The 22103-nt window shown below is 38.2% G+C and overlaps 1 protein-coding gene across 4 annotated transcripts in view; it reads left to right on the plus strand.

The window, feature by feature from the left end:
• frmpd3 (FERM and PDZ domain containing 3) overlaps positions 1 to 18306 on the plus strand; it is a 102681-nt gene extending 84375 nt beyond the window's left edge. For 3 of the 4 annotated variants that reach the window (XM_028008312.1, XM_028008313.1, XM_028008314.1), the window contains 15 exons: positions 1782 to 1894; positions 2843 to 2997; positions 3078 to 3180; positions 3469 to 3514; positions 4151 to 4255; positions 6470 to 6577; positions 8530 to 8661; positions 9686 to 9805; positions 10557 to 10693; positions 11163 to 11289; positions 11628 to 11717; positions 11918 to 12097; positions 13004 to 13139; positions 13765 to 14649; positions 15190 to 18306. In XM_028008312.1, the coding sequence (XP_027864113.1) occupies positions 1782 to 1894; positions 2843 to 2997; positions 3078 to 3180; positions 3469 to 3514; positions 4151 to 4255; positions 6470 to 6577; positions 8530 to 8661; positions 9686 to 9805; positions 10557 to 10693; positions 11163 to 11289; positions 11628 to 11717; positions 11918 to 12097; positions 13004 to 13139; positions 13765 to 14649; positions 15190 to 18008 (5256 nt within the window). In that variant the 3' untranslated portion in view covers positions 18009 to 18306. The remainder of the gene's footprint in view (positions 1 to 1781; positions 1895 to 2842; positions 2998 to 3077; positions 3181 to 3468; positions 3515 to 4150; positions 4256 to 6469; positions 6578 to 8529; positions 8662 to 9685; positions 9806 to 10556; positions 10694 to 11162; positions 11290 to 11627; positions 11718 to 11917; positions 12098 to 13003; positions 13140 to 13764; positions 14650 to 15189) is intronic. The other variant, XM_028008315.1, reaches the window with a different exon arrangement.
• The last annotated feature ends 3797 nt before the right edge of the window (positions 18307 to 22103 follow it).

Raw genomic sequence — 22103 nt, forward strand, 5'->3', positions numbered from 1 at the left:
GCCAAAGACAACAAAGAGGCTGTCAGACATTTTCCCTCAGGATTTTCTGTCAAAAAGCAAAATTCGTGATTTCATTAATTGTGGCATATGATACAGACCCATAGCTGGCAAAACGTTATGGGTTAGACACAAACATCACCACCTCACCACTGTCATCATGAGCTCCTTTGTCTGAAGCTGTGTGCTAGTTTTAAAAAAGATACCATATCAAGAAGTTTGAATTTTCTTTTGTCGGTCCACAGAATGAATTACCGTATAAGGCTCTGTATAAAAGTCTTGTGGATCATCGAGATCAAGATGTTTTATGGAGATTTTTGTTCTTTTTTTGGTTAGAAGTGTTTTTCTTAGAGCTACAGTATCCCATGGGTCTAATTTTGCCAAGATTCTTTCTTATTGTTAAAATATGAGCAATGACCTTAACCGAGACAAGAGAAGCCTGCAGTTCTTCAAATGTGTTTCTGAGATCTTTTCTTACATCTTGGATGACCAGTCAATGCGCTCTTGGAGAAATTTGGGCCTGTCACTTTTGAAAAGGTTCATCACTGGTTCACATTTTCTCCAGTTGAGGATAATAACTCTCAAAGAACTATCTAAAACTGGAATTGAGAAGTCTGCTTCATTTAACATGTGTTAAAAGGTGGGATTCGACACAATGTAGCATTCCTGATGTATATCCCCCTTCATAAGTAACTTTATAACCCTTTCAACACAGACAGACATCATTAACTTTGTTTCTTATCTGATTTTGAATTTTATTTGATCAGTGCATGACTTTATGCCTTTCTTCCTGTTGTCAGACATGTTCCATTTCACTGATTTCTTGATTCTAAAGAGCCATTATTTTGTCCCATATATCCAGATTTTTTCTTTAAAAAGATTAAATTATTATTTGAAAAAATTACCATGGTTATATAGGTTTTATTTAATGCCACGTAACATGTGAGTGACTAGAAAACGAAACCGGATAAAATCGTTGAGGGTGCAAATACTTTTCCCAATGTAAATGATTCTTTTTGAAATACCAATTGTATTTAATGTAATGCATTTCTTGATGTGGAATAAGCTTATCTAACACAGTGACACAAGGTAGAAATTAATGATGCATGATGCAACTGTAAATAATCCATGCTCCCCTATAGCCCTGCACAAGCACAACATCCTAGAAGAATATAAATCTAAACTATTGACCATTTTGACTCGCCCTCTCCTTTTCACTGACTGTGGCACTCAGAAAGATATTGGCTCTCAACAATGTGTCCCTGCATAACAATCCCGGGCAGTTCAGCCATGCTTTTTGTCTGCATCTTTCTATTCCAGCCCATCTGCACCATTAACATCACAATCCGCGTCTCATCTTGAGTCAGCAATCATCGCGGATATGGGCATAAATATCTGGTTTTGCTCTCCCTCACACAATGATTTCCATTTTTTTTTCTGCCCGAAACACACACTCACTCTTTTTCAGTAGCCTTGCTTTCGCGGCCACCCACGCAGGCATCTGTAAAAGAGCATGTGTGGTTTGCAGCATTTGTGTGGTCCACGCAGGCAGAAACTGTCAGATTCCGAGCCCTTAATGTGTTACATCCTCTGTGTGCTGCTGGTTCCTCATAATTGCGGGTTTTGCTGCCAGATACCTGAGGCAAATATTTTCCAACATCCTTGACTCTGTTTTTATTTTACTTCAGTTTGTTTTATGTGGAAAAACTTTACGGGGCAGATCGGTTGCAAGTGAGAACGTCTCACATGCTTGTTTTTATTTCTGTTTTCTTCCCGTTAAACAGGTGAATGATTGCGACACAGAGAGCAGCCTTTGCAGCGCGACCCCGTCCCATGTTGCTCCCTCCTCTCAGGGAATGGCCAAGGTCCAGGATGGACACACGAACACATGTGAAAGGTGGAGATTGTTTGCGAGCAGCTTATCAATAAATCAGCATGGGATTGTTTTATTCCTGCTCAGTGGTCAGGTGGTAGTGTTTTTTAAATAGCGATGCTTCCTGAAACTGCTCACATTTTCACAATTTACAACCATAAGATTCATCTGTCATGAAATTTAAAGTGGGTTTAGGTTCCAACAGATTTGGTGCGACACCTATTAGTCAGACTACACAAGAAGTGAAGGACAAAAATATCGGTGCTGAAGAAAAAGCATCTGGAACAGGGCACAGACAGCATGTGGCAAACGTGGTTGAAACCAGTATGAAATGTTTTGGCCCACATGAAAAGTCATATATTGCGTTTTGCAAACCACATCACACTGAATACACGATGGAACGAGGCGGTCAGCAGCATCATATTGTGTTGATTTTTTTTCTTTAGCCAGAAAATTGTTGTGAAACTTGTTAGAGATAAGTACAGACCAATCCAGTAACAAAAGTTGCTGGAGGCTGCTTAAGACTTTAAACTGGGTTAGAGGTTCACCATTCAGCAACATAACTACCCTAAACATGTAGCCAGAGCTACAATGGAATAATTTAGATCAAAGCATATGAATGCAGATGTGGCGTAGTCAAAGTCCAGACCTAAAACCCATCAAGTGTCTGTGAAAATATATGTACGCAGACACCCTCCATACAGTCTGACTGAGCTGAGCCAGAAGTCTTTAGGTGTACAAAGCTGGTGTTGACATTATCCAAAAGACTGGCAGCTGTATTTGTAGTAAAAGATTATTCGCAAGGTCTTGACTCAGGAATGCTGAAAGACACACCTTTTAATGTGCACATAATATCCCAACAAAATACATCCCAGTTTGGAATTGCAAAGTGACACCATGTCTTCAATATTTGTCAAAAAATGAGCCTGAATTTGCAACTTCTGAATTTCTGAATTTGCATTTACTTCACAGCACTGACATGTTAGAGGAGAGCCACGATGGTATGGATAGTGGCACCCTGAGTCCTCCTTCAGCTCAACAGGTTACCATCAAGCGCCACCCTACTCAAGGCTTCGGCTTCATAGCAGGCAGCCAGAGGCCTGTCATCGTTCGCTCCGTCTCTGCCGGTTAGTCAGCATGTATGTTTGGAAAAAATGGATTTCATCTGACGAGACTATAATTTTTACTGTATGTCCTTTGTCAATAGACGGCCCCTCCTTTGGAAAACTTCTCCCTGGAGACCAGATCTTGGCCATAAACGAAGAGACGGTGAGCGACGCGCCACGAGAGAGAGTCATAGACCTTGTAAGGTAACATCCTTTACTGTCCCAGGAGGGAGGGCGGGAGGAGGAAGAGGGTCTTAAAGTCAGGGGACCAGCAACAATGGCAAATGGGAACAAAACTCTAAAGACTTGGGTAAAGAGGATGGACTCAAAAGAAGAAACAGTTTCTTACAGCATCAACAACAAACCTGAGGATGACTCAGTCCTTTTGCAGCCAAGGAGCAGCAATAAAGCAGCAGAAAAAAACTGTTCTTTCAATGCTGCACTCCGTGTGGCATTATCTAACCCCCTCTACTTTCGGCTGTCTCTCAACAGACGCTGCAAAGACACCATAGTTCTCACTGTGCTGCAGCCCCATCAGGTAATACAATGGGGCGCTCTCCCTTTCATCCTGTCCTCCCTAAAGATCCCTCCTTGTCCTCGTCAGACGCAGCACTATTCCCTTTCCATTTGAATCGTACGGCTAAACAAAGTACAGTGTTCTGTTCCAGTGGTGCAGAGTGAGGACGTACATTAGTATTCATGACCTTGCTCCGTACACTGGAGTAATTTCTTTTCCTGGTAACCCTGCACAACAACTCCAAGTGGGGACATAAACAGCCACATGAGACTTTAATAAACAAGAATTTTATGTGGATGCATCATTCCCTGCAGAAACAATAGACATGTACAATTCATCTTACTAAGAACCACCAGAAGATTTTATGTTGTTTGTTGCATAAAGATATAAAACAAACATTAAAATAAAGCATCTTATCTTTTGGAGGCTAGAGTTATGATATGTCTGCATAAAATTCTAAAAGTTAGACAAATCTCAAATAAAGAGACTTTTTTGTGGATGAAGTTTGCATTTAAATCTTGCAGCTGCAACTTTACACCCAATTTATTGCCAGTTCATTAACACATGTCGTTTTAGTGCAAGTCATGACTCACTTGTAAGTCGTACATCAATCAGCAATGCTTCACAGAGTAACCATCACTCTCCTTATGTTTTTAGTCACCTAAGTCTGCCTTCATAAGTGCAGCCAAAAAGGCCCGCCTGCGAACCAACCCTCCTAAAGTGCGCTTTTCAGAGCAAGTGTCGATCAGCGACCCGGACTCAGTAAGTTTTAGCTGCATTCAAATAATTGCTGTTGCCCTTTCATCCCCTTCTTTGCAAGCTTTTTTTTTTTTAGCAGGAAACATAAAAAAGAGCAAAACCATCTCTCTTTTCTATCTCTTCTTTATGTGAGTGCATCGGGCAGAGACGGGAAGTTTGGTCAACCTTTTTGACACTAAATAAATTGCTTTTTGTTTTTTGACAGATTTGGTTTCTCTCAAGTGCGACTTGTGACTCTTTTGTTAGTTGTTTGAAAACAACCAAAAAAAAATCCTCCAGCTTTCCAGTTATGAAGGACATAATGACGATCCTAAGTGCTAAATATAAAGCAACTGGATGCTTCGCCTATCATCCAAAAGTCTTTGGTTCTGATAATGTGCTGGGAGCTCCTAGCTTATAAATGGTGGATGGAAGGATTACACTAATAGGGACAGTAAGGACAAGTGGGTTGCTGACCCAAACACACTTCCTGTGATATTTTTTTTGGATAGCTGCCCAGACAAAAGTTGGAATGTAAGGCACTAAGCACCCTTTAGTAAGGAATTTTAAGCAAAAACATTTAGCTATCTAGTAAATTATTTAAAAATGTCTTCCCTCCAATAAAGCTGTCTTCTACAGCTTATTGGGGGGTAGAAAATTAATACATTCTCTTTTGTTATTTATGACCAAAAGTGACAACTTTATCAAACTTTCGTTTGTAGGTATTTGGTTGATCATTAAAAAAATAAATAAAGAAAAATTAAAAACTTGACTGTGAATTCCACACATTTCGTCCTAAAACACTTGTCCTTTCATGCCTCCCAAGTCATGAAAGGACTTGATGTTCAGCAAAATGTACTTCAAGTTTAAAACCCACAAAATAAATGTTTTTAAAACACGAAAAAAAAGCTACGTGACAGCAGCTTTATCGTAATCATTCAGCGTTGTTATCATTTGCGCAGAGAAACAATGTCGTTCCTTACTAAACGGTCACACCTTCCAACCAAAGACATTTACAGTAATGATTTATAAATAACATTAATGCTGTACAGTTCACAAAGATGTCAAGCATCATCAATTTAGCAAAGGAGCAAACATGAAAAGATAAATTATTTTTGGTCTTTTTTAGTTGAAACTGGTGGAAGAACAAAGACAGCAGTATTGCTCATCACACCCACAGTCACGATTCTTTAAATAAAGCAACAACCGACTCTTGTGGAGCCACTTCTATTTAGCTTTTTCATTACACCTGACTTTAACATTTGCTCTGTCCTGACAGGGCCATTGGTAATTAGCATGGGAACCAAGCTATTAAGACAATTAACAGTTTTTTTTAACAGATATGGATAATGGAGTTTGTAAAGGGAAGTAATGGAGCTGGTTTTAATGATTTCACCAATGCACCATGGCTGTAACGAGAAAATCAGTTCACTCTGCACAGAACAACAGCCTTTTGAGAGCTTTCGGTTCGAGACATGCTCTTACATTACAACTATTCTTTGATGATCAAGAGCTGCCCAGGTGTCTCCTATGTCTCACATTTAGGATAAAAGAAAGTCATAGAAAATAAGAAATAGACGAAATGTTAAGAGAAATTCTGCGATCTTTGCAAAAACTTGCTAAGGCTTTCATGCTGGGTGTAAGAGTCTCTCTTGCATGTCATGAAAAATCTCTGCTTATGTCTTATTATCTTTGGTTTCCATTTTTTTCCTGATCACAAATCTAACTACATTTGAGAACAGAGTAATTTTTTTTTTTTATTCTTTTGCATAAGGTAGAATAAGTTGACATTAAGAGGAGAGTTCCTTTTTCATCTTATCCAAGTTAAGAAAAACTGCACTGCATGTCAGATCTTATCTCTGTCAGAGTGCTCCGAGTAAAGGCAGCAAGGTTGAATTTAGCCCCTCATTTATGACTCTCCTACATCCAATTTTCTTTACATGGCATAAATATTAGATGTGTAAGCCGGAGAAAATGAATAATCCCTTCTTTGATCATAATACAATGCATGGATAGCTGTCTTAAGGCACAGCTTTGCTCCTTCTCAGTCAGATAAGTTAAAAGATCTCTTCCCTGTTTACTTGAGGCATCTTATCTCCTCTGCTTTCCATTGATTCCCACCGTCTGATGCCGACCAACCATTACATTTGATTATGTTCATTCCCGATCACCTTTTTAACTTATTACCACAGTCTTTAATCTAAACAACCCATTTTTCTTCTTCGATCTTTCTTTCAGACAATGCTTAAGGACGACTCCTTGCTGCTCATACCAAATGTGTTGAAGGTGTTCTTGGAGAATGGACAGATTAAATCTTTTACGTTTGACAGCCGCACTACTGTCAGGGTATGTATGAAGGCTGCCGAATTGCTGTGACAAAGAATTTCAGGTAATAGTTTTATAATAGCAAAAATTGAACACATTATATGTATACAGTGACGTATTTCAGAAAAAAGAGGCTCTTCAATTTCATTTAGTTCACTTTTTTGTAAGAATAAACTGCTGCACACCAAAGATGACTAAATGCAATAATAATGTTTCAGACAAGCAGTTTGTGAATTAGTGCTGAGTAAAGAATTATTTTTAATGTTTTTTAGGGAGTCAGTACTGCATTTGACAATCTGTAGTGTAAAAGGTGATATATTTCGACAGTTTTTTTAATAAAGGTTTCTTGGTTTTAGGTGCCACTTAGACAGAAACAGGCTTGAGAGGGGATCTGTACAGATTAGACAAAAATCAGATTAGACAAAAATCATTCGTACCCCTGGGGGATAGATGTAAAGCAATTTTTACCAACATGCTCTTTTCTTTCCAACTTGCATTTTGTCAAAGTTTGGACATAAATCTGATGGAGCATCTGTGTAAGGAGATGAAGATTAAGGAGGGTAGCAAAAATATGAATGAAAGCATAAGAGAAGCTGTACACCAAGGTTTCATTTACAGCCTCCAGCGACATCACTCATTTTGACAAAAAATATTTATTACTGTGGTTTTACCAAGCAGCCTAATATCATTATTTATTTATTTACACTTTTATATTATAAATGAATTTGTATCAATATAGAGTACTGTGAAATATAATTCATCAGCATCTGTCTTGCATTTTCTATGCAAGGTGTCATTAAATACAATATTGGGAATTTTTCTCATTCTTGAGTCCTGTCAATTACAAACCTTTTTTTTGTTTTAAAAAAAGCCAATTAAAACAACTTTCTTTATCCTATCCTATCATTTTCTATAACATAAAATACAAATATTAACATTAAGGTTGGGAATTGGGACATTATCTTTGTAAGCCAGAGGACACATTTATTTCTGTTTCAGGCTCTAACATGAACTTGACATCTTGTATTAGACTTATTAAATGCGCTCTATTAGATTTCACATATCCCTTGCCATGCTCATGAAGCGTGGGGGAGACACAAAGGGGCACTTTTAAGGAAAGATGGATGATGCGCTCTCCTGTCAGTCTAATTAAATGGAACTTCAGCATAGTAAAAAAACTCAGGTCAATATTGCACTGCCACAGACTGAATCAGTGGCACTGCAGGAAAACTACTGTAGTTGTCTGACCATCTTCAGGTCTCGACAACTTGTGAGACTTTCACTTGATTGTCTGGGGGGTTTTTTACCATCATTTAAAACAAATCCAAGCTTGTCAATTGCTTTAAAAATCCTTGCATTTCAAAGGAACCCTGTTCTAATGCAGCCTTTCTTTTGCTCTTAATGAGGCTCTGTATTGATGTTCACAGGCAGATTACAGTGACAAAACACAATTATAAAATCCTTTTCACAGTCAATTTGACTTAAATATGGTGAGCACACAGAAGTTCAAAAACTCTATCTTCAGGCAAAGCCCACTTCCAGATATGATAAGCACAGAGTTTTCTATTAGACACCTGAGGCAATTCCTCCCCAGACATGATAAGCAACGAGTTTTCTATTAGATAGGGCTCTCTGAGAAAATCTCTGCATCATTCACAGATACTGATCTGCAAAAAAGAGCAAAATATTTGCTTTGAACATTATTTCCTTGAAATACATCTGCTCACAATGCAGAATAATAAAATTTCATAAAAGCTTTCTATTGCTCAAAGCAAAAATGCATAACAGAATAAAGAGATAAGACAGTAAACGCTCCTTGAAGGGATATCAGTTTGACAAACTGCATCTGAAATTGCAGTGAACGTGGAAGGATTTCAGGTGAAAATGGTTCCCATGGATCAATTCATTTCTGTTGTGGTGAAAATGTGATTTCCTCTTGAAAATGCATTCTGCTTCCATCTGTTTCCTTCCAGGATGTGATCTCCTCCCTGCAGGACCGCCTCTCATTGCGCTACATTGAGCACTTTGCTTTGGTGCTGGAGGCAGGTGGGCTGGACCAGAATCAGAGGTTGCATCTGCTGCAGGAGAATCAGCCACTGACACATGTAAGATTCCAGTAATCTGGACTGGCCAGATGTGTGCAAAAACAGTTTGAACCAAGCAGCTTGAAGGCATTGGCAAAAGCAACAGGAGACACTCAATCATAATTGCTGCACAAAATTCACAAGCCAAACGGGTCATACAGACAAGCACCCGGAGAAACTAATAATAAAATATGATAAAAGAAAAGTAACAAGAATAACTATAGTCTGTCTTTCTTTTCTATGTAATCAAAGAAAATATAAAACACCATCCTCACTGTGAAGCATTGTGGTGGCAGGTTTATGGTAAATGTAGGATGCTTTGTCAAGTCCAAGGACTCCCAACTACTTTACACTGCAGTCAGTCATTCACCCATTCATACAGTGATGGTGGAAAACTATTCTGTAGCCGCAGCTGCCCTGGGCTGAGGCTGCTATTCATTTAGTGTCACCAGGCTTTCTAACCACCAACAACCAGTCAGTCATTGCTGCAAAGACCACAATGACTGAGGCAGACAGAGCCGAGAATTGGACCAGCAACCCACTGGTTACAAGACAAAGCCCTATTCCCTGAGCCACCGTCACCCATTGTCCACCATCTCTGGGATGGGTTTCTTAGCCAGTCACAAGAAGACTGGACAGGGTTTAAAGGAAGACAAATTGATCTAAATACAAGATAATACTGGAAGAAAACTTGTTAGGGTACAGCAAATGTGTTTTACAAAGTATTGACATATGGAGGAATTTAAGATTTTTATTTGTAAAAAGAAATTTACAAGAAGGCCTTTTCTACCCCTTCACAAATATGAACTCCTTTGTGTCGGTGTATCATAATCCCAGTCATATACGCATTTTGCTGTTTAATTCAAGACTTTACTTTCCTGTACAGCTGAGTGATTTGTTGGAAACCTAGCACAAAATACCTCACTGTGACCTTGCAAAGATAAACACTGCATTCAGAAATCAGGCCCACTTAGAAAAACATGATCCAGTGTTATGTGACTAAAGGTGTTGCTGTTATCTAGCTGACGAAGCCCTGTTTCCCCAGGTGGTGCACAGAACCTATTTCCAGGGGATGAAGTGTCTGTTCCGTGTGTGCTTCTTCCCCAAGGACCCTGCAGACCTGTTAAGAAGAGACCCTGCTGCATTTGAGTACCTCTATATACAGGTAAAATGCTGGATTATTGGGGGATTTAAGCAGCACAGTCTCACGGCACTGTTGGACTGCTGTCTCTTTGATGTGCAGTGGGTGCCACGTGGGAGTCAAAGCTTTTAAGTTTCTTTTTTTCCAAGTTTGCTATTGGATTGTGTATACCTTTGTTACATGATGTTGGAGACAGAGATAAAAAAAGAGATCATTATAAGAATGTGCATGAGGCTTTAAAAGTGTAGGTTTTGTTGTGTGCTCTTTTTAAAATACTTTAAAGGCAATTAATTAAAGGGACAGTTCACATTTTTTAAAATAGGTTTCTTTTACGAGGTTGTAGCCAGACAATATTTCACCTGCAGTAGGTAACTCTGTTACTTTCTTTGCTCTGATTAAATAGCGAACATAAAGTTGTTTAAGATTTAGAAGTCTTTGCTATGAACTGTGACGACACCAGCCAAAGTAACAACCAAGAATGCCAATTAGTATGAATATTAAAAACCTTTAGGATGTAGTGGCACACAAGTTTTGTATCAAGGATATTCAGCAACTGTGTGCCAATATCCCTCACAGTCTTTTTATCAATAAGAAAATGCTGAGAGTTTTCTACCACCTGACTCTGTTCATAAACCCCAACAGACTGAGTTCAAAAAAATATTTTTAGTTGTAAAGAGGAATCCAGAAGCTCTTTATAACATTTCAGTCCAAGTTTGAATGGGGAGGATTCTGATTTCTAAAGAGACCATTGAAGCATGCCGTTATGTTCTCACAGAGTCGCAATGACGTTATCAAGGAGCGCTTCAGCATGGACTGGAAATCTGACGTCACGTTACGACTGGCTGCGCTCCACATTTACATCACTGTGTCCTCTGCAAGGCCTAATCAGAAGATCTCTCTCAAACATGTTGAGTAAGTCTTCAAAACAACCTGCCTCTGTGGAGCATATCAATGCGCCCCATAGTAAAGTCTGCTCATTCACTGTCTAAATGAATAATAATTCATTCCAAGAAGTATTAAAAGTTCTAATTATTCAAGGACCATTTTCCCTAGGTAGTTATCCATCACAAAATCCATTGCTTTGTGAAATTACATCTCACTAAATTTGCCCATTTATTATTCCAAATCTTAACTTAGCAAGTAATTAGTTAGTGCTATCATATCCACAGTAGCAGATCAGATTCGCTGTGCTTGTAATAGACTTCAGATTACAAAATGAAACCAGGGATTGAGGAGAATGTTACTTACCCTCACTGTGCCTTCCTGTGGAATGAAAAAAATATTTTATTTGTCCTTTCAGATGTACTGCCTGTCTTGTACAATATTTTCTCCTTCGCGTATTGAAAGCTACGGTGTTTTTGCTCTCTTGTCTTGGTCACAGGAAAGAGTGGGGATTAGAGCCTTTTCTTCCGTTCACTCTCCTTCCCACAGTGAAGGAGAAAAATGTGTGTAAATCCTTGTCTCAGCTGCTGAAGACATACCAACATCCACCACCATCAGGGAACAAGGTGACTCTGTTAGAAAAAAACTTTTTTGCATTGATTGTAACAATTCTGTTACTTAAAATTGAAAAATGCCAAGCTGACACACACTTGATTGCAATCAACATAATTTCTCAATACATTACTGATTCTTTGCAGGAAATAAAGTTTTTTGTTTACGTGGTTATGACTGCTAGATCGCAAGCCGTTTGGGCATGCTCTTCAGCCATGTACATATACCAGTTGCATAAGAGTCTATTTTCCAGAATAGTGTCTCAACAGCGCCCCCAAGAGCATTTAGGATTTATAGCAGGAATATTTTACTTTGACAGATGAGCTTTTTCTAATTATCACTATGCTGGCAGGTTCCTCCACTCCAGGGAAAGCTGCAGTACATGCGAATACTCAACGATCTTCCACCTTTTGGTGGAATACTCTTTCACACAGTGGGATTGGTAATATATGTTTGAATATTTGCATTCCAAAATAGAAACAAATTACTTCTTTGCTCAATAGATCCTTATTTAAAATATTTTTAAGCCTTCAAATCTTTTATTCAGACCTGTATATAAAAATATATAAAAACTGTTAAGGAGGTATTCCAATGACAGAATATGTGACAACTTGTTATTTTATCTTTTGCACTCTGTTTTAGGACGAAAAGCAGTCTGCCACAACACTTCTAGTGGGGCCTCGACATGGAATCAGTCATGTTATTGATCTCAAAAACAATCTCACAACCGTTCTGGCTGAGTTCAGTAGGATTTCCAAGATCCAGCTTTATAGAGAGAGTCAAGGAGTAGCTCGTGTTGAAGTATCAATTCATGAGGCCAAGGTAATACAGAGTAACCTGTGAGCAGCTACACAAAATGTAATCATTTTAAATGTGTTTTCACATAGTAATAACACAAGAGCTTGCAAACAATTGCTCTAGAGCAGTGATTCTCAAATATTTTACAGCAAGTACTGTACTAAAATTTTTGAAAGAAAGGACTACAGCAGGACTTAATTGTTGTGTCCGAATAATAAAACTAACAAAACAGTCAATAAGGTGGAAGTGCATGAAGGATACAACAAGGTAACCTTTACTCCAAAAATTTGAAGTTTGAAATAACAACAATAAGATATCTATGATATCTAGAAGTCAAAATTCCTAGTGAGGAAACAAAAGGTTCCTCAAACCTCTTTTAAAATAATGTCATTTAATCTATAATTTAGTGATGGCAGCAGGTAAAATTATGATTTTCTGATTGTTTTAGAATTTATTCTCATATAATTTTTTAAGGCATACTGGACGTTATACAATACATGTGTAAATATGTAGCTACAATTTTTAAAGTACAAGTGTAGAGAAACACAGAAAGCTAACTACAAGTAGCTTTTATAGTTAGTTGTATTCTTAGATTACAACTAGCTTTTACTGCTAGTTGGAGTTAGAAAATCACTTTGCAAATCATACTGGCTTATGATTGGTTGTGTTTAATATAATTTTCAGAATTTTTACATAACACTTCAATGCGTATTATATTTCTAATGTACCAAAGTACTTGAACTACTCAGCAGTTTTAATGATTAACTATACAATAAGTAGTTACCAAACAAAATACTAAGGGCTGCTAAAAATTGCTTGCAGTTTGAGAACCATAGGTCTGGATCTTTGTAACTTTATTTGAACAACTTTATTGAACAGAATACTGTAAAATAATCCATCTATATTTCTATCTCTTCTACAATCTTGCAGCCTCTGGTTTTACTCATGGAATGGCCTGATGCCAGTAACTTTGCGTGCCTCATTTCTGGCTACTATAAGCTATTTGTAGACCCCAAACGAAGCATCTACAACCGTAACTTTGGTCAGTCTCAGCTGACCAAGCCAGGTAAATATAATAATAGTTTTATGCAAGCAATATTTATCAAATACATATATATGGTAAGTATTTTAAGCAAAGATTGATCAAGCATGTAAATGTGTTGAAATTGTTCAAATAGACTTATAGGTCTGCATTAGATACTGTTTGTAATTATCTGCATTATGTGTCAAGTCTACATGGAGATTGATGAACACTGCTTTTTCACTGAATGAAGTCATTTTATCCAGCTGGTTTTCCCATCTCATGGCGCCCTCTGCTGTCTCTTCTTTCATCTTCATTCTAACTCATTGGACTGGAATGCCATTTTGCTTTCCCAAAATAGAGTAACATGAAATCTGCTTTTTGCTGTAATGGTAAACTTTTAGCGTTCAATCATGAACAGATCTTCAGCCATCTTCTGCATCAGTTTGTAGTCTACATGTAAGAAGATTCTTACCATTTTATCATTGCATTACATCAGAATCTAACCCTCCAACCTCAGACAATTTTCAGCCCTTAACATTCATTTTTGAAGTAAATAACCCCCATCTGACCACCAGCTGTTGCCTTTGCTTATCCATCTGGATCTTCTCTATCCCAACTAGTTCTTCACACCTCAAACTCTCCACTGCTCTGACCATTCTATCCTTAGATTACAGAAGTTCCCACCATCCCCATCCGCGAGCTGGGGCAGCTGGATTGCAAAGTGGAGGGCGGCGAGGGGAGGAGAGGGAAAGTTCCCACAGAGAGTCAGGAAGTTCAAGACCCGTGGTTCCTGCAGAACCTCAACATCTAGGCTTGTGTCACATTCACCTTAGAGAGCAGCAACAATTCCAGGAGCTCCAAGTGCACCCAGAGACCGAGCTCGACATTAACGAGAACTTCATTTCTCATGAGCCGCCTAGTCGACCTCGTACCAAATCAGATCCCACACAGGAGACTACAGAGGAAATAGTTGGGGTTTTAGAGAGCACAGCTGTAGAGAAGACAGGATTTCGAGTGAGGGCCCAAACAATGGGTCAGTCAAAGAAAACTTCACGATACTTCTGTGATTCCTGCAAAGCCAGGCTAAAGGCCGAGGGTCATTCAACTGCAGCAAACAGCAGTGGGAGCTCGGGGAGACATTGCTCCAGTGCTTGTGCCTCTCGAGATGCCGGGGCAGTAGACCTTATGGCCCTCCCACCTCCTGGCAATGAAGAAGAGGAGGAGGCAGATGGTGGAGGTGAAAAGTTGCAACCACCACCGCCTGCCATTGCTGCCCCACCACCTGGCTTCAGGGATAACAGTTCTGACGAGGATGATCCGAAAAGAGCAAAGAAGGCCCGAACTAGCACTAATATTGAGCTTGCTACAGGAAAGAAGGCACAAGCTAAAGAAGATGTGCCTGTGACACTGATTGATAATGTGGCCACAAGAACAGTTCGAGACCATGCCCAGGAGCTTGATGATGCTCTGGTGTCCACCTTACAGGCGCTTGAGGCTTTGGCAGCCTCAGAAGACTACCCGCATCATCCTCAACAACCAACACAGACTGCAGGTCAACAGCCTCAGTCATACTACTGCTCACATTTCACTTACAGCATCATTTTCCTGATCAGACAGATACCAAATTAACAATGTATGGTATTACTGATGTACTGTTTCCTATATGCATAGAGCATTTGTAGTTATCTATGTTTTCTACTCTGAAATTATAGCTAAAACTCAAAATATTCCTGAGTATTTTTACTAAAATATAAGCTTTATATAAACAAAGAAGATATTAATCAAACATTGTATGTCACAATGAGACCAAAAGAAAGAAAACATGTTTAAGATCATTTATCAGGATTATTTTTTTATGAGTAGCAAAGCTACAATATTTCCAAATTAAACAAAATCTTTAATCTCCATGCAAAACTGTAATGCTTATCCTATAAAAAATCCTGCACAAGGCATATAAATTTACTGTAGAATAACTGGTTGATGATAGTTACTTCAATCCTTTATGCCATTTGTGATCCACATCCATATACTTCTGTGCAGATATTTGTTCTTTGATTATACTAACTGTGTGCTTTGTTGGTGTCGTCCTCAGGGTTGATTGTCTTAGCTGCCATTACACCTGAGTCATCACTGGATTCAGGGCATGAGACCAACTCCTCTGAATTGACAGATGTTTCTGAGATGGTGTCAGCAATGAAGCAAAACCAGAACCAGGCATATCTTCTAGCTCACCATATCAACAAAGAGCGTATTTTCTGCCGTCGTGACTTCCCCATGGCAATCCCTGGCTGTACTGCAAAGACCATAGGGACTGGGGCTTTTACGGTGGGTCAGATTCGTGCTGGTTGCCCACCCAAGCAAGTAATCCTGAGTAAGACTGTTCCCTTTAAAGTAAACCCTGGCCAAGATTCAGCAATACTTAGGGTTGTGACAGAACAAGGTGGCACTCAAGACACTTCTCTGACAGAACAGAAAGTAGAATTAAAAGCAATATCAGAATCTGTCAAAGCAAACACAACTGAGCCTGATTCTAAGAAATCAGAAGAACCTAAAAATGTTAATCCGTCATTGACAACTCAAGTCAATGCTGACCAGACTATATCAAACTCTTCAGAAATATCCCAATCTCAAAATCTGTCTGATGGTGTGAAGATTAAGACAGCAGCCCCTCTTGCTATAGAGCCAATACACAAAGCCTTACCTAAAATTTTGCCTGTGGACACAAGTGTTTCTGTCAAGATCTCCACTAATATGTGCCAAGAAGCCAAGACTGCCTCCAGTGAGACCATGAAGCCTTCAAGCTCTGCAGATCTTCTGCCAGTGGATGACCTTTTCTGCACATGCCCTGTGCAACAGGAACCCACATCTCAACTAAGGCTAAAAGACCCACAGGTCCAAAAGATGATAGTGTTTCAGTCATCCTCCCCCACAGATGATGAGCGTCTTCGAGCCAAAGGCCTCCAACTGGCAAATAATAAAGAAAATGCAACAAGAGTAGGTGCTGATCCTACTTTGGCAAAGGCAAGCCCTCAAATACAAAGTAAGTTATCCCCTCATTTGCCTGTAAAGGTAGAAAGGAAAGAAACATCTGAAAACAAGACTGAGGGTGCCCAGGTAAAATCCCACTCAGAAACACAGAATCAGAAATCCACTGTAAAATCCTTACCTATTTTAGATGATCTCACAACACCAAGTCCCAATGTGGAAAACGTCTCCACTCTTCCAGCTAGAGACTCAAAGAAGCAAGGCAGTGACAAGAAGTCACAGCGCAATGCTCCTTTTTTGAGCTTTAGGAACCTTCTTTCAGCAACATTTCCTGCAAGAATGAGAAAAGAGACAGATGAACGAAGAGCACAGTTGCAAAAAGTTCGGCAATATGAGCTAGAGTTTTTAGAGGAATTGCTGAAGCCCAAGTCATCACAAGGGGAATTTATACCCCAAAGATCCTCTCCTGTGCCATCAGGCACTCCTTGCGCCTGCCAACTCCGTACCAGTCCTGTTCTTAAAGCTCCAGGGATATCCAGGGAGCAGCGACGCAGTTGTGACTGTAAACGAATGTGCAGGGGTATGCGACTACCTGACACACCAGTTGGCGCCACCACAGAGACAAAAAATCGAGGCAGAGAGAGAAATATCTCAAAGACCCCTCCAGCTGTTTCCAAAACTCCTCATACCCAAAGTGCTACAAGGAGACCTCAAACTTTAGAGATCAAAACCACAAGAATACGATCTACCAGTCTTGAGTCAAGAGAGCCAAGGGGAGACCAGAGCTCTTGCTTACCCACCTGTACTTCTCAAACCGACTGCATAGGAGCTCCACAATACAAAAAGCTTCAGAGACGATACAGCATTGGAGAGCTAGACAATAGTTCGAACACACCTGTGTATGCTGAGGTGAAACCAAAACCCAAAAGTCTGGAGAAAGAAATGGAAAGAGTGAGGGCCACAGGATTAAGGCTTCCCACTCCTATAGAGCCAATTCACACTCAGTCTCATCAGGCAGACGGTAAAGGGAAAAGGGGTGTCTTTTTCATTCAAGGAGAGGAACTGCTACGTGATACTAAAGAAGGAACTGGGGAGGTTTTGCTTACATTGCCCAGTGAAGATAGTGATGACAAAGACAAATGCTGCTCATTTTGTTTCTGTTATAGGAGGTGTGAAGCCGCAGATGAAAGCAGTGAGAAAGATGAACTCTCATATTCCATACCTCTACAGGTCCTTCCAGGAATGGAGATGGACTCGCGCACATTTCCTGTTGTAAGCAAAACACTCCAGGTCTTAAATGCAGAGGACTGCAGTGGGGAAGAAGAGGAGGTAGAGGAAGAGGAAGAGGAACCACAGACACAAGATATCGACCTAAGAACCTGTGGCACACTGGAAGGGAGCCTTGCACGTGTACAGGCTCTGCAAGGGAAAAGTTTCAGTTTACCTGATGGTTTTCTAAATGCTCAGCTGGATGCTAATGAGTTGCTAGCTATCCTTCGACAGTGTGCTAACAGCCCACATGCTGACGGCGAAGCTCGTCTTCAGTCTTCACGGATTGCAGAGTACAAACAGGAACTGGCAGTGCGGTTCAAAGAGTTCAGGGCATCATGTCGACGAGTGGCAAGTGTGGAAAAAAGCCCAACACGAATGCTTGCTGTTGTTTCAGACAGCTTCCAGGTGTTATGTGAACTAACTCAGACCTTCATCAAACTGGTCAGAGGAGTCCGCTCAGACGCCCAAAGGCTACAGCTGTTGAGGAAAGTTGAGGAAGTCGCTATCAACTACACTTTACTTCTTCGTGCAGCGGAAGAGTCCATGGGACATTCAAGCAGTTTGCCAACAAAGACAATGAGCCCTCAGATTTGCTCCAATACCAATAACATGAGCTCACTTACACGACCCATCAAAACTCTGCCTGCACAGTAGGAATGAATCTGGCAGGAACATGGGTGGCTACTTTAGCCAAATTCATTATTTATTTATCTTTTACAATTTTTACTAAATCTGCAATGAATCATTCGATTGCAATGCAACTCTTTCATCCCAAGTTTACAGGCCCTGAGGTAGCCTTGTTTTGAAAACAGATATACACCAAACTAATGCACAATGGAGCAAGAACTCTACAGCAGGCTGGGTGATACAGGGCTAATCACCTCATATGAACATTCACAAGATGAAATATATATATATATATATATATATATATATATATATATATATATATATATATATATATATATACATATATGTATAGTAAAATATTTTATATACATATTATGTATATTTTAGTTGTGTCTATACAGCAAATATAAAGTTGGTGAAGAAAATGAATTATACATTTATTTAAAATATACTAAAGTAATATAATTATAAAATTAACAATACATCAGAAGTACATGTATGCGTTGGACTAAAATAGTTCAGAGATCTTGTCAAGTAGCGACTTCTGTAAACTGAATAGTCCAAAGGGTTGGTTGGTTAGGTGGTGATGTGTTTGTGGAATTTGTTACCTGTTGTAATGCAAACATGATTTCTTTTGGCTGTGCTGGCAATGTGTGACATACAATGTAGAGGCCAAAATGCAAGGAAATGAGTTGGAAACTGCAAAAACAAAATTATAAAAGTGATTATATTGACTACTGGGGCCTCACTCTCTCTTTACAAAAAAATCAGATATGAAACACAAATGTTCAGAAGCAGACAATGTAGCAGAGACCCAAGTCACAGTTTTATCCACTGTACAGTAATGAGTGCGATTACATCACTCAGCTGTAAAAAAGACTTTACCACAGTATAATTTGTAACACGAACTGTGTACTTTACACCTTTATCAATTTATGACTCACTTGTATCTCACTGATTGTAAATGACATTAATAAATACCTTCACTAGCAAGTGAGTAAGCCTGTGACTAGGATTTTGCACAACCTCAAAATGATTTTCGGAGTTAAATGTATCCTTTAATGTTTACATATGTGTTTTTGTTTCATCCTGCTGCTGAAAACTTTACTTGAGTCAACATTACAACAGTTCATCTCCTTACTGCTAAAGCTGACCTGTTTCAAGATACTCTTTAATTTTTATTAATATTTTAAGATACTATATAATAAAATCTGCTTTCTATGTGCTGTTACACATTGTGCAATCTAGCAAATATTTAAACACACAAAGTAGTTTTTTATGTATTTTAATAAAACTAACACACCATTTCTTGTCTGAAATCTTTCTTTTTGTCAGATCCTCTTGACATTGCTAAAAATGATCTTTATGCCTGTGCTGGCCTGTAATGTATCATGGAGACTGTTAAAAGAAAGTACAATAAAACAAAATTATTGGTGGCATTTCTTCTGCACCAGTAAAAATGAAAAGAGAAGGTTAAATAATTATTTCAAAAATTCAAGAAACTTATTACCATAAACGGTATGTCTATCTGGTGGAAAGGTAAGTCTAAGGGTAATGTGATTAAAAGTAGTAGACATACAGCAAATATAATCTTCACCACATATTTATTAATTGAAAATAACTGTTTAATCTAGCCCTGAAATGAAATTTGGCTTTTGGAAGACACTACTTTCTGTCAGCACTCTCTTTTAACAGTTTTTTTTCTTTGCTGCTAATGCTGCAATTTCATAACAGTTATGTAATGTTCTTTTTCTCACTGTACGTATTTTTTTCCCTTGCAACCTTTAGGGACACATGTTGGAGCTGGAGGTGATGATAATGTACAGATTTTTTTTAAATGGGAAAAGCAGACAAAACTGAAAGAGGAACCAAGTTCACAATTTGCAAATGGTATCCCGTATGGGAATGTATAATTTTACACAGCAGATGTAAATGATGTGATAAAATATTTGAGAGAATAAGACATACTTTTAAATCATTACTTGTAATATTAAGATTTATGCGAGCCCTTCACTATTTTGTAAATAGGACATGTCTGTGAGGTAATTATTTGTAGTCTAACTGTAACATAGAGGCTAATAGTGAAATCATATATTTTGAAGAATATCAGTACAAAGCATGGGACATGTTTATTTTTATAAACAAAAAATATCAGATAATGTTTCCTCATCAGCCTGAGAACATTTCAGCATTCAAGAAACATTTTCTGTGTTTATCATTGTTTCTGTTGCTTTGCTAAATGGACTTCAGGTCAATTTGTTCCTTCACCAAATTGTGCATCCAATTTGTGCCTACTGTATTTAGATACACTACTGTCTATCCAAACATTTCTCCCGATAAATCATTATTTTATTTATGCATGGCAACAAATAATCGTAAAATATTACTAAAAGTATGAAAAACTTAAAATTACAATTAATATGTTTTATATATATTTATAAACTACCCTAATTCCATTTAACGTGATTGTGGTCCCAGTTTGGGCAGTTGACTCTCTGAAGATTGTCCAATGAAGATCTTTAGTCAAAGCAAAATGACTTTCAGTGATCAACTGCTCATAAATGTTTATAGGAGTCACAAGATTTTCTTATAGTAGGTTAATTGTAGTTAAGATTAAGTTATTTTAAACTTTTGGTTGCCATAAAAAACCCCAAGGACAGTATGAATTGATGCACAGCTGTTATGTAACCTCTAGGCTACCTAACAGTCTCTATATAGCTCCTTTTCATACCCAAAAGGTCGACAAAAAAGTACAAATTGGTGAAGGAGTGAAATGACCAGCGCTGTGCTAAGTTGATCAGTCTGTGTTTCATTCACATAATGATGACCACCATGACTTGGTCTTTTGTTTTTATTTTGTACACTTATTCATTCCTGTCTTAATTCACTGTCAATGATCTTGTCGACACTGTGGTCTTTTGTCTGTGTACAAAGTTAATTCATGTTTTAAGAGCAATAAAGAATATTATATAAACTATTTCAAAGAATTTGAAATGAACGAAGTTTAATTTAATATGCAATTTTTGTTGGCGCAACCTTTAACAAATGCAAGATTGATAACAAAGAAACATACCTCATTTCCCTTGGGCAGAAAGTAATGTTGACTTAAAAGTGTAAAATGTTCAATCGCAAGCTAGTAGTAATGTTTATATATTGTGTTGTTGGTTTGATTGCTTAAAATTTCAAAACTAGCTTTTGAGTCAACACACAAGCATGATAACCACTTTCTTGAGGTGATGTGAGAAAAAGTACCTAGTAACAGTAATCAGGTGTTCCTAATTAACAACTCTCAGTTTATTACATTGAAACTCTATCAAGGTTTTTTGCATTGTTGTAACTTTTAAGTATAATTCACAAAAAAAATGTTGATGTTAAAAATCATACATATAAAATTTTAATTAAAACCTTAGTATAACACAAAGATAGAGAAGAAGTTACCTAATAAATCAAAACCTTTATGACTATAAAGATGCTAAATGTTCACTTACAATTTTTAAATAAAATGTCTTCACAGTGGCTGTCAGAGGCTTACATCATCACATGCCTGAATGTCAATATTAACTTAGGGCTTTTACCATGTTTTCTATAATGAGATAATTATAAAACATACCTTCAAAGATTTTTAAATTTAGTATATTGATGCACAGGTTTGTATTTTGTATTTTTTTATTATTTCTAATCCACAAAAGGTCAACAGGATACAGACAGGATAAGATTTATACGCCCTCTCCTACTATTATAATGTCATATAAAATGTTGCACCATTGCACCCCTGGCCATGTGTTAATTTGTGTTAATCCTTACACGTATCACGTACCAGGATTTAAATTATCATTCACACATTTTTAATAGTCTTTAGGTTGGAACTTTTTGTTTCACTTCATTTGTTTAATGTTAGCCTGCTTTATTCATTCCATCCTATATCTATTTCCTTGAGCTGCAAGGAAAATAATTGTCCTGTCAAAGGATACTCCCACCTTACCTATGGATCTGTGCCACTGCGCCAGAATTACTATGGCCCTCTTTGCTGCTTCAGACCTCTGAGGCCTTCATAGAACAGCATTTAATATTTAGAATAAATCACATGCAGATTATTAACTAGGTGCCTTCAGAGGGAAA

Source organism: Xiphophorus couchianus, chromosome 23 (genome assembly GCF_001444195.1).
Source record: "Xiphophorus couchianus chromosome 23, X_couchianus-1.0, whole genome shotgun sequence".
Classification (NCBI taxonomy): domain Eukaryota; kingdom Metazoa; phylum Chordata; class Actinopteri; order Cyprinodontiformes; family Poeciliidae; genus Xiphophorus; species Xiphophorus couchianus.